This window comes from Acomys minous (assembly GCF_964271855.1).
Source record: "Acomys minous genome assembly, chromosome: 9".
NCBI classification, from domain to species: Eukaryota; Metazoa; Chordata; class Mammalia; order Rodentia; family Muridae; genus Acomys; species Acomys minous.
In genome coordinates this window covers 59,762,901-59,775,577 of record NC_140490.1, presented here as the reverse complement: position 1 = coordinate 59,775,577, position 12,677 = coordinate 59,762,901, and the positions used below count along the sequence as shown (strand labels likewise).

General features: G+C 49.6%; 2 protein-coding genes across 2 annotated transcripts in view; one reads left to right on the top strand and one right to left on the bottom strand.

Moving 5' to 3' along the window:
* BPHL (biphenyl hydrolase like) overlaps positions 1-6,352 on the top strand; it is a 34,875-nt gene extending 28,523 nt beyond the window's left edge. Inside the window, exon 7 of the mRNA XM_084796214.1 lies at positions 6,098-6,352. Within this exon, the coding sequence (XP_084652340.1) occupies positions 6,098-6,182 (85 nt within the window). The 3' untranslated portion in view covers positions 6,183-6,352. The remainder of the gene's footprint in view (positions 1-6,097) is intronic.
* A 242-nt stretch (positions 6,353-6,594) lies between these two features.
* On the bottom strand, positions 6,595-10,320 carry LOC311605561 (tubulin beta-2A chain). Its single transcript, XM_084796213.1, has 4 exons — positions 10,161-10,320; positions 8,911-9,019; positions 8,512-8,622; positions 6,595-7,851 (listed from the first exon to the last, which is right to left on the bottom strand). Exons 1-4 carry the CDS (start codon positions 10,215-10,217, stop codon positions 6,791-6,793), a joined length of 1,338 nt encoding a protein of 445 aa, XP_084652339.1. The 5' UTR covers positions 10,218-10,320; the 3' UTR covers positions 6,595-6,790.
* Positions 10,321-12,677: the final 2,357 nt, after the last annotated feature.

Genomic DNA, 12,677 nt, shown 5'->3' with positions numbered 1-12,677 from the left:
CGGTTTTTACCAAGAAGCACTTACTATGTAGGAGTCACACAAGGCTGCTTTTACCTTCTTGGAAGTAGACCAGCCTCCAGCCTTGTGAGTCTGACTCCTTCCCCCTCTTTTCTCTCTTCATAGGAGAGGAGCCATAGTCTCTTAAAAGCAAAGAGGCCTGTGTTGTGATTAGTTTTAGGCAGCTACATTCTCCCACACAAGCTCTTGTGTAAAACCCACAATGAGGGCTGTTCTGACTGCTGCAATGAGGTGAACAGGCCCTGTCCTTGGAGTCCTCCTGGCCTGACCCTAGTTTCAGGGCTCCTGTGATACCAGACTTCCCTCCTGGCCAACAGGCTTCTTGCCTGTCCTGTCTGACAGCCTCTGGGTGGACACTTCCCATTACAAAGCATGCAGCAGCTCCAGCACCCATCAGGGAAATCTTGTCAAATGGTCAGTGGCAGCCCTCATACTGTGGAGTTGGTGTGAACAGGCTCTTGGAGGCAGCCCAGCTGGACTGACCGGAGAGACTGTGACCGCACAGCTAGGTCAAGCCACTGTGTGTGAACCAGCTAGCTTGGTTCTGCACTGATATCAGAACATCTGTGCAGCCATTGGCTTTCCATGTTCAGTTCAGAGTTCACTAAACTCCATGAAGTTCTCAACACTTTATTACAAATCAGGGTCCGTGGCATAGGAGACGATTTCGCTCAGCTGTAGGCTGATGTAAGCGTTCCAAGCATGTTTAAGGTAGGTAAGGCTAAGCCGTGGGGTTTGGCAGTATGGGTATACTGTGTGCATTTTGTTGTTGTTTTGGTTGGTTAGTTGGTTGGTTTTGGCTTCTAGTTTTTGGTTTTCCAGACAGGGTTTCTCTGTGTAGCCCTGGCAGTCCTGGAACTTGCTCTGTAGACCAGGCTGGCTTTGAACTAAGTGATCTGCCTTCTTCTTCCTCTGGAGTGCTGGGATTAAAGGTGTGCCCCACCACTGCCCAGCAGGTGCATTTTTTTATTTATGGTATTTTTCCCCTACATTGCTGGGGATGAGGTCAGGGTATTCTGCCACTAAGCAACACCCTCGGCCTCAGTATTGTCAACACGTGGTAGTTATGAAGACGTAATTCCATTACGTCACAAACATCCATCTTCTCTCAGTTCCAGAGCCCAGGATGGGGATGTTAGCTCACAGACAATCATTCCTCTGATCCTCTGACCCAGTTTGCTTTTTTATAAGGACACCAGTCATAACCGATCAGGATATGACCACATTTTTAACTAAGTCACTTTGTTAAAGATGCTGAGATTTCAGCATAGGAAGGGGTGGGGCCGGAGGATGTCATTCCATGAAAGTGGTTTTTGAGGAGGCTTCAGATCTCAGAAACTGGACTCTGCATTTCAGCTCCAGCAGCAAGCCTCCATGCGCCTCACCCACTCCTTGCCTGTCCAGTATACAATCTTTTATGTCATGGCCCAGCACCTCCCGCCTCAGGGAAGCTTCCTTACTTGGTTACATTGTTCCTTATTCATACATTTGTTTTGTTCTTTTGAGACAGAGTTTCTCTGTGTAGCCTTGGCTGTCCTGGACTCACTTTGTAGAAGACCAGGCTGGCCTGGATCACAGAGATCTGCCTGCCTCCCCCTCCCCCACTGCTAGGATGAAAGGCGTGTACCACCACGCCCTGCTCCTATTCATACCTTTTTAAACAGCTTTCAGTGTGTGATTTAATTTTCATCTCACTGGATAGCTCTCTCAGGATATAATCTAGCATATGTTAAAGGCTCTGTGCATGTCGGGGGAGGGAGGAGGTAGAAAGATACACACAGGCAGGGAGCCGTGGGCACGGAGAGGTCAGACTCTGCAGCGGCCCAGCTGCATCATCAGGCAGGCGTGAGAGCCAGGCAAGCAAAAGAGAACAGTGGTACAATCGATGTATACAGAATGACTTTGCAGGTTTGTATCAGCCGTGGGGAGAGGCTTACGGAGTCTTCTCTGGAAATGAAAGGACACTGAGTAGCACTTGTAACATTGGGATTAAGGGCAACTGGAGGGTCATTTGACTGTTGTGCCCTTGAGAATTGCACATGAGATCTCTAGCTTGTTTTCTGGTATATAAAATGTAGGTGCCAGGTAGCTTCTCAACCTGACTTTCAACAGATTGAACCAGCTCTACTCATACTGGGCGGGGGTGGGGGGTGGCGGTGGGAGGGGGGGGAATTACCTTATCCAGCCTATGGATTCAGATCTTAATGTCAGCCCCGGCACAGTCACTCACAACCACGATGATGTCTGAACAAGTATCAGTATCTGGGCACCCCGAGACCCAGTCAAATTGCTATGTGGAATTAACCACGGTTGTGGGGGAAGAGCTGATAGACACATGGTCCTGGACACAGGCTTCTTGACCTTGGGGTGGCTTTCCTGGCGGTTATGTTAGTGGGAAGGCAGGAGTGGCCATCTAGGCAGGTGGTGGGCTAGTTACTGTCTTCCTGTCCTAGTCACTGGAGTCTGCTGCTTCCTTGGCTCTCTTAAGTCTATCCCCCAATGTAAGGTGTCCCCCCCCCCCCAGGCTGCTGGAGCTGGGTGAATTGGAGCATGAAGGTAGAACTAGTTCACAGCAGCTTCTGAGTTCCTTTACTCAGCCAGATAGCAAAGCAAGACCCGGGGTCCTGGAGGAGGGAGAGGCTGACGGAAGGTACCTACCTGCTGCTGCCTGTGCTTATATTACGCCATCTTGCTGAGAGCTCCCGCTCCCTCATGCCTTGGTGACTTCTCCCCTAGATGGGTCCCTTAGCAGAGGAGAGCAGTCAGCTAGACTCCCCGGTAGCCACAGCGTAGAAATCCCCAGGGCTGAGGCCTCCTCGACTCGAAAGGAGCAGAGACTGACCCTTGCCAGGCAAATCTTAAACACACTTTGCGAAACTTCTCTTAAGGGGAGAAAAAATCTTCCAATTGGAGACTTTATGTCAGCCAACGAGTGGGAACAAATGTTCTCCCTGAGTCAGAATATTCACTAATACCCTGTGCTCAGAACCTTCCTAAGGACTTTTTCAAAGTATAATATATAACAAAACAATAGCAGATACCATCACTGGACGTGGTGGCACATGCCTGTAATCCCAGCAGTCGGGAGGCAGAGACAGACGGACCTCTATGAGTTTGAGGCCAGCCTGGTCTACAAAGGGAGTCCAGGACAGCTAAGTCTATACAGAGAAACCCTGTCTCAAAAAACAAACAAACAAACAAACAAAAACAACAACAAAACAAAACCAACCAACCAAAGAAAGAAAATCAACAGCAGACATCAGTAAAATGCCTACAGACTAGTACATGTGTCTTACCATTTTCTTTTGGTCTCAGGGGTACTGTTACTACCCCCATTTTTCAGGTGAAGAGTGGTGGCTCAGTTGGCAGGGTACGGGGGTTAGGGGGCTGTGTAACTGCCAGTGTAGAGGCTGTGCTGCCTCCATAAAGCCCGTCACCCACTGATGGCCCCCACAGTTTATGTCCATCTTTCACTGCAGTTGGTAGGCTAAGGCCAGATCCCTGGAGTCTCAGCAGGTTTGGCCTCCATGCACCACAATAGATCATTAATCCTGCAGACCTGGCAGAAGCGCTCCATTGAGGGTGGATTGGGGATGCCACAGTGATTTAATTTTTTTTTCAAGCATGAGACATGATTATTAGATTTAAGAAAATAAACTTCCCCTTGAGATGTGTGTTTCCTAGCCCCAAAAATCTAGTAGGATAAAGTCTGGGGGTGGTGCCTGCTAGTGTCACCAGTTGGAAGAAACGTGCAGTTCTCACATCTAGGGATGAAGAAAAGGCCTGTGTTGCTGCCAATGTCCATTTTCATGATGGACAAGAGCTCATCACAAAGAACCAGCCGCTCCTTTGGTCTCCAGGGAAAGCAGAAAGTGCACATATTCTCCTGGCTGATGTATAGGTTCATAAGATACTGAGAATTTTGCCACATTCGTTCAGAGTGAAGATGCTATAGCATGTTCATTATGGCCTTGTCATTATTGGACAGCTCCCACAGTTTCTTTGAAAGCTGGAAATAATGAAGTGAACACAACTAAGATGGCCACCAGGTTTACTCCAATTTAACAGCTTCTCCCCAAGAGCTGTAGAGTCTTTCTAAAGACACCACGTGCTACAGGGCCCCTGCCTTACACTTAGGAACTTGCACTCTGTAGGGCCCCTTCACTGCCATCTGAGCTGTGTGTTGAGTGGTTGTATTTCCTACTAATTTTCCTGGAGAACGTGACTGTTTGGAAGCCACTCAGTGAGGCCTGTGAATTCTTTTGTTGTCTGTGTAAAAACTGGGTCAGCAGCAGAGTGGCTGCCTGGCCAGGTGTTTCTGCCTGGCTTTTCTGGTCCTGCTCCCAAGAGGATCCACAGTCGGCTCCACACAGAGTGAAGAGAGGGTTTGCACTAAGAAAATGCATCAAGGAAAAGAATTTTCTTCATACTTTCATCTGTTCCTTCATCCACCTACCCATTTACTCATTCACCCATCCACTGCCCAGCCGCGCATCCACTAATGCATCCATCTGGCACCTAGAGTAGGTCTCTCATATTTGTAATATAAAGAATCTCATATTTACTTTCCAAAGATCTAGAGATGCTGGGGGGGAGGAAACTGTAGGCTTCACCAGGCTTCATTATATAGCTAAAAAAGGGGGTTGCAGCTGTCCTTGTGGGGAAGAGGCAAATTGTAAAAATGGGGCAGAACAGGTGGCAGCTGAGTTGAGCATCTCTAGATGTACTTCGGGATGGTCAAGACAGGGTTTCTTGGCTCCCAAACCCAGCTTAATTAAGACAAATGGCTGTAGTTTGGTGTACACTTGTACTTCTGTTAGCTCAGCATCCTGGGAAGCTGAGACTTTTCTGTATCCTAAAACATGCAGCTTTGAGCATCCCTGCAGCCCCATACCTGTGTAGTACAGATGGGTTATCTTTGGGGATGGTGTAACTCATCCCCTTTTAAAAGCACACTTTAATGTAAATGGTCTGGTCACTGTCTATAGCATTGTTAACCTTACAGCAGCCCCTAAAAGATGAGAGCAGTATGTATTTCCTTCTCATTTGAATTCCCTGGTCTTCCCTCCCCTCCCCCTGCTACTAGCACAGCAGAATTGCAAGAGGCTCAGCATCTTCTGAGGAGGATTGCCTTCCTCTGGAGCGCTCCCTATGACCCACTCAGTTTCTGAGAGTTCTCAGCCCTCAGGGAAAAAGACCAGAGAAGTACAGAATGTAGTCATTGGAATTTTGCTCCAGTCTAGTTCTTTTGACACCCACTTGTCACTGTAGACAACATGGCTTGAACTTGATCTTCGCTTCCTAAAAGCTTTGTTTAAACTCTATCTCTACGCTTTAGAAGCTAATAAATAAAATATATTTTAATTGTATTGCTTTTTTTAAATTGCAAATCAGTCCCCATTGACCAAAATCACATTAAATGGAAAAGGCCTTTCCGGGACGGAGGGGTCCACCAAAGACACGCTGTAACAGCTGCAGAGGTAGTTCCGCACACATGGCTGCGACTGAGTCCCAACACCCACTCAAAATTCCTAAGGCATCTCCCCATCTGCATGCTGGCTGTAGTCAGGCTTGTTTGCTCTGTAGTCTGAACATGGCCAAGTGGCTTGGAACCTTGGCTGAGGGCTGCTGCTGGCTGAAAATTCCTATTTGCCTTGCCCACTATGCAGATTCCTCCCCCCCACCCCCCACCCCCCACCACCCCCCTCCACCACCACCCAATAAACTCACCTATGCAACCCAGTGACTTCTCACCATTTTTCAGTCTTGTAGTCTTTTTTTTTTTTTAAAGACCTAGGATTACACTTGTCACTCCTATCATTTTTGTAATCGTCCCCCCCACCTCCCGGTTGTCTCGTTTAAAAATGTGTTTGTTAAAAATGGATTTCTAAAGTAATTAGCAATCCACTGTTTTTGTTACCTGATGGTTCACATGTGCGGTGGTAGGAACTTCCAAGGGAGTTCTTCCAAGAGTCACACTCTTGGAAAGTTCATGTTTCTGAAAGACTCTCATCAGATGCTGAAGAGGGAAAGCATGTTTAATAATATGCCACTGATGGAAAGCTTGGTTTGTTTCTAGGTTGCATCTGATGCCAGAAGGCAAGCATAACCTGCACTTACGTTTTGCAGATGAATTCAACAAGTTGGTAGAAGACTTTCTCTAATGAAACTTCAGGAAGCCCTGGTGTCTGGGGGCTTTTGTAGTGAAGGATCATGGTCTAATGCAAGCAGGAAAAATCACATACCCAATCATGTGATAGCTTCAATAGCTGTAAAAATATGAATATTGCCATTTTTACCATTAAATTGTTTCTACCATTCTCTTAAAAGCAAATTCTTACCATAATTTGTTTTCAAATAAGTCTAATGGGAATCATCTGTAGTGTTTGTGTATTTTAGGATGTCTTGAATTTGCAAGATACTTTTATTGCTTGAGAATTAAAAGCTATTGCTTTAGTCCTAGGTTCAACAAGTTCATGGGGCATACAGAATGCTAACTAAAACACAAACAGTGCTATTGCACCCTGAAGCTTTGTATTTCTGAAACACTAACGTGATGTCAAGGAAAACCACAGGTTTTATACACATGCGTTTTTATTAGTATAGATTTCTTAGACAATACTGTAATCTTGAAAGGAGGTTCCAACTATGACATCAACAGTGAATTTCTGACAGAGGCAAACTGAGCACCATAATTTACAAATAGAAAGACCATGCTGGAGAACAACAGAAGTTCACTAAGGGTGCACAATGAATGTTATCTAAGAAGTTCTTAAGCCTCATCCTCACCCTCCTCCTCCTCAAACTCGCCCTGCTCATCAGCAGTGGCATCCTGGTACTGCTGGTACTCAGACACTAGATCATTCATGTTGCTCTCCGCCTCGGTGAACTCCATCTCGTCCATGCCCTCTCCCGTGTACCAGTGCAGGAAAGCCTTGCGCCGGAACATGGCGGTGAACTGCTCCGAGATGCGCTTGAACAGCTCCTGGATGGCAGTGCTGTTGCCAATGAAAGTGGCTGACATCTTGAGGCCTCGAGGAGGAATGTCACACACGGCCGTCTTCACGTTGTTGGGGATCCACTCCACGAAGTAGCTGCTGTTCTTGTTCTGCACGTTAAGCATCTGCTCATCCACCTCCTTCATGGACATGCGGCCCCGGAAGATGGCAGCCACGGTCAGGTAGCGGCCATGGCGGGGGTCGCAGGCGGCCATCATGTTCTTGGAGTCGAACATCTGCTGGGTGAGCTCGGGCACCGTCAGGGCTCGGTACTGCTGGCTGCCCCTGCTGGTCAGAGGTGCGAAGCCTGGCATGAAGAAGTGCAGGCGTGGGAAGGGCACCATGTTCACAGCCAGCTTGCGCAGGTCTGCGTTCAGCTGGCCTGGGAAGCGCAGGCAGGTGGTCACCCCACTCATGGTGGCTGACACCAGGTGGTTGAGATCTCCATAGGTGGGCGTGGTCAGCTTCAGGGTGCGGAAGCAGATGTCATACAGGGCCTCGTTGTCGATGGAATAGGTTTCATCTGTGTTCTCCACCAGCTGGTGCACGGAGAGGGTGGCATTATAGGGCTCTACCACGGTGTCAGAGACCTTGGGCGAGGGCATGACGCTGAAGGTGTTCATGATGCGGTCTGGGTACTCCTCTCTGATCTTGCTGATGAGCAGGGTCCCCATGCCTGAGCCAGTGCCTCCCCCCAGTGAGTGGGTCAGCTGGAAGCCCTGGAGACAGTCACAGCTTTCGGACTCCTTCCTCACCACATCCAGGACGGAGTCCACCAGCTCAGCACCTTCTGTGTAGTGGCCTTTTGCCCAGTTATTTCCTGCACCACTCTGGCCTGCCAGAGAGAAAGAGAATTTTAAACACTTAGGAATCTAAGGTGGTGTCATTGGACTGTGAAGGAAAAGGGAGAACTGGCCTTAGAAAACATTCTTTAGTCTTTTAGATACACTGTTTTAAAGGAAGGAAATATTGTCAATGTATCAATGACCTCAAACACTCTGGGGATCATAGGAAAGAATCAAGTGTGAGGAAGAAGACACATTTTAACAATAGTCAGTAGCTTCTAAAATTTAGCACACAGAGAACATTCTGTAACCACTCTTAATTAGGTATAATTAAAGAGGCAGGGGAAGGCAGCTCTAAGCACTTGCTCTACACCTTGCTAATTGAAGTGGCTACCTGACATTATTGGTCCTTTGAAAGCACCTGCAGCCTGTGATGCCCTCTTTGAAGACTTTCATCCTCTCCACCCCTCCCCATCCCAGAGGCTGCTCCCCACGGAGGCCTTTCACAGCCTCTACAGGCCCACACTCTCCTCTGAGCTGTCAAGAGTGACCACAGACATGATCTCCTCAGCTGCATAGCTTAGGCCAGGACTTGCGGTCTGTGGGACACAGGATCAGCTGAGCACTGCACACAGAACTGTAAAATAGCCCATGGCTGCTAGGAAGGGAGTGAGTCATTTGGCCAGCTCTCACGGGGCATGACAACATACCGAACACAAAGTTGTCTGGCCTGAAGATCTGGCCGAATGGTCCCGACCTCACTGAGTCCATGGTGCCCGGCTCCAGGTCCACCAGGATGGCCCGAGGTACATACTTGTTGCCTGTGGGGACAAGAGCTCACTTACAGCTGGCCTTGGCAAGGAGACAGATGTAGCAGCAGGATTCATTACAGAAATCCCAGCATTGAGACAAAGGAGGAAAAAGAAAATGGAGACACAAAGCATGCTTCATCACACCAGACATGCACAGGTCTTCGGGAACTGCAAAGTGCAATTTTTTTTTCAGATGGCATTTATGTGAGTATGCAAAAGGCATTTTCTTGTTTGCATGCTCCTGGGCCACTTCCTCTGCCACGGTATGGAAAGCAAAACTGACACCCAAAGCCTTACCAGCAGCTTCATTGTAGTACACATTGATTCTCTCCAGCTGCAAGTCACTGTCTCCATGGTAACTGCCGGTGGGGTCGATGCCATGCTCATCGCTTATCACCTCCCAAAACTGAAATGAAGAAAATCATATCAGCTTAGGGTTTAATTGTCTAGGTCAGACAGCAGGCAAGAGCCTAGTGAGCTGCTGGTCCCTCTGTGTTTGGGCAGCAGCTGCTGCAGAGTATTGGAAATGCGCAGTGCATTGGCCATATAGTGACCACAGACGCTGGGCTGGGAGGAGCCTGGAGAGGGAAGTGGGCACAGCAGATCCCCTCCCAGAACTGCAGAGGCAGCAGTTCTCTGTCACTCCAGGCAGGGCTGAATGTTACTACATACAGGCTGATGGATGGGAGAAGGCAGAAGGGAAGATCAGGTGCCCCGCCCCCCTGCGCCTCTGGGGATCAATGGCTCTTGGCACAGGCTCCATGGCAGCTTTCACCAACCCAGTTTTATACCACTGACCTACATATTGGCTTCCGGGTATTGACCCTGGGCTAGGAATGTTTGGGGATGGGCAGCATAATCCTGAGAGGGCGCCTGGTAGCCCTGGCAATAGCTGGCCATCCTCAGGATGCAGCCTGCATTGTGACTTGGCAGCAGGAAAGAGGGTGGGGAGGTTGGGTGGGCAATATGGCGGTACTGAAAGAGACCACGTCCTTGTCCAGGCACCCGCCCACACCCATGTTAAATGCCCACAGCTGCCTCCCGACTGTCGTTGGGTCTCACAGCCCCTATTCCTTACAGTCCCACTGAGGAGAAAGATGACCGATGGTTGCATTTTATGTCACGTCTAGATGAGCCCTTGTAAGAGAATTTGTCTAACACCCTGCTCTGTTGGCCCAAAGGCACGCCTCTGTAACATCTGTCAATCCAATGACATTGCATTTTTTTTTCATTCAAACGACAGAATAAAAAAAATACATTTGACATGAGGTTCTCAACACATATAACAGTGACCCCTGACCCAACTGCACCCGTAGAAGGGCTGTCTCAAAGCAATGGAATGGACCTTGATTTAAGACACCCTGTCTCGCGCATCGTGGCAGGTTGACCCTCTTTCAAGACCCAGCCCGCCCGGTAGCCATCGTGGAATGCGTCACCAGCCCGGTTCGCTGGATCCCCTAGGCTCGGCCTGCCCCCGCCCCCAATAACCTTGGGACCCCAGCCCAAGCCGGAGACCCCAACAACTTCCTCCCCAGGGGCGCGCCCACCTTTGCGCCGATCTGGTTGCCGCACTGGCCCGCCTGGATGTGCACGATCTCGCGCATGGTGCTGGCTGTAGAAAGGGTGGAGGCGCTTGCCCTCGAAGTAGTGCGTGGACAGAGGGCAAAAGGAGCGCAAAGACCTGTCTCCCTCCCCCAGCTCCGCCTTTTATACCGGGGGACCCGCCCGGCTGCGCTGACGTCATGGGGGCAGTGCCGAGGGGCGGTGCGGCGGGCACTGCGGCACCGCGAGAGGGAGCTGGGGCGCGGTGCGAGGTGCGGGGGGTACCGCCCAGCATCCAGCGTCCCAGCGCTACTACGCCCCTTGGCAGGTTCTGCTGGCTTCCCCTCAACATTCACCTGAGCTGCTTGTCCACTGACGAGACCTTTAGGTCACATTCCGGTTTCTCTCCCACTCCTCTCACTCCCACCACTTGGAGGCTAGAGATTGGGGTCCTGCTTCCCCAGTAGCAGGACAGGTGTCCCCTCATTCCTGGATATGGAGCCTGAAACTGAAGAAGCATCTCCACTAGAAATCCTTCTGAAAAGGGGCGCCTGTATCCTGGCCAGGGGGCTTGAACTCCCACCCCGTTCTCTTTCTAGAGTGGGTGGTAATTGAAGGCGAGTTAAACGCCAGGAGGGGTAGCAATTAGGAGGAGGAGGTCTAAGGCTGCTTCGAGGACGGCAAGGATGCGTTCTACAAATTGCTGGGTGTGGGGAAGTAAGAGTGCTCGAAACTAGATGTGTCACTTGTCTTGCTCTGGACTGTTAGATCCTAAAAGCCTTTTAAAAGTCGAAATTTCTGCTCGTGTGCACCTTCTGGAACAGGAGTGCGAGGGAGGGAAGAGGGGGAAATCTAAGAACAGCGCTGAGGTCAAGTGCACCAGCCACAGGTGGCCACATAGGCTCAGTAGGTTAGCCAAAGAACGCCACAACAGGTCACAGTGATCATGTTTTGGATTCAGTGCTTGAAATATTTTTTAAATGATTCACCTTTTTCACTTTTAAAAATGTGATAGGTAGCTGGGCAGTGGTGGCGGTGGTGGTAGCAGAGGGCAGCGGTGGCAGCAAATGCACGGCTTTGATCCCAGCAGTTGGGAGGCAAAGGCAGGAGGGTCTCTGTAAATTCAAGGCCAGCCTGGGCTACAGAGTCAGTTCCATGACATCCAGAGTTAAAACACAGAAACCCTGTCTCTAAAAACAAAACAACAGCAACAACAACAAAGATAACCAGGAAAATGTTAAAGCTCTGGTGCGGCTCACATTACATTTCTCTTGGGTAGTAGTGTTGTACCGTAGCCATCATTACTAGCCTGATTCTTCCCATCAGAAAAGTGAGGTTTAAAATCCCACCAGGCAGAAACCCAAAGAACATGCATTCTTTCTATTAGCAGAAAGGCTGGATGAGTTTCAAAGGCTTAGTGTGAGGGGTGGACCAGCAGGAGTTATCCTTCCTTGCATCTGGAACAGTGGACAGGTAAACAGGAGCCTCCACCTTTTCCTCTTGGGATCCAGTTTCTTCAAACATTAAATAATTACAGGTGCCTTGGAGCTGGCTTTGTAAGCAGGAAATGAGAAGGTATATATGAAAGCAAGTTGGGTTTATGGAGAAAAAAATGCCTCCATAAAGTCCAAGGTGATGCTGTTGTAAATGTGGGTCTTGTCTGCCATGGTAATCTTGGGTCATTAGCTGAAGTGGAAGCCACAAGCCATTCACTCATGATTAACATGGGGCTAAGTCACATCTTCACGGGCTGTGCTTCAAGGAAGCAGATCTCCAGGCCCCTCCGTTCTAGCCGGCAGGCAGTGCTGGTACCTCCCCAGGATGGGGGTGGGTGTCCTAAATGTTCTTCTTTCTCCCAAGCTATTGGGTCCCCACGGATAGCTCTTCTCACGGCCAAAGACTGGTCTCCATGTTCTCTTCACTCTGCCTCCAGCTCCTCATCTTGGCTCTTCAGAATCAGCTAGGACGTTCCAGAACCTCTGCAGAAACGGCTCTGCTCTGGAGAATGTCACTGGTTGTAGCATTTCAGCAAGGGTTCCTGGAGATGGTTGCCTACTAGCCTTTGTTGCTTCGTTCGTAATGGAAGTCTAAGACCAAAAGGAAGAGAGGCTATGGCTGTGAAGGGAAGATCCTGGGGGTGTGAGGTCCCCTAGCAGACAAAGGGGGTCACCGCAGGGAGTGAGGCTTTTCTACCACTCCCTAGCTAGGTCCTCCAGCAGCTCACCTCACCTTTGAGCCGACCTCACCAGATGGAAGTACTGTGCCCAGAGACAAACAGCACCCCGTGAGCTCTGCATCCTGAGTGGCTCCTATGGAATCGGATAGTGACTGTGTTGCTCAGGCCAGTCAGGGGCTCCTGAAGACCATCTGCTTTGAGCATTATCCTGAGTCAGCCTGCTTCCGCCATCGCCATCGGGTGCCCAGCCCTGATGTCTATTAGGGAAACAGAGATTTTTAAACAATGGCTGCCCTGCCCAAAGTGACTCATCCAAGGGCCGAGTCTGCTTTCCTCGCTCTGTCTC

Coding starts and splice junctions, on each gene's coding strand:
- LOC311605561 (XM_084796213.1), bottom strand. CDS start 10,217: ATGCGCGAGATCGTGCACATCCAGGCGGGCCAGTGCGGCAACCAGATC. Junction 9,020..10,160: donor GCAACCAGATCGGCGCAAAG/GTGGGCGCGCCC, acceptor TCTTCATTTCAG/TTTTGGGAGGTGATAAGCGA. Junction 7,852..8,511: donor GCCAGACAACTTTGTGTTCG/GTATGTTGTCAT, acceptor TCTCTCTGGCAG/GCCAGAGTGGTGCAGGAAAT.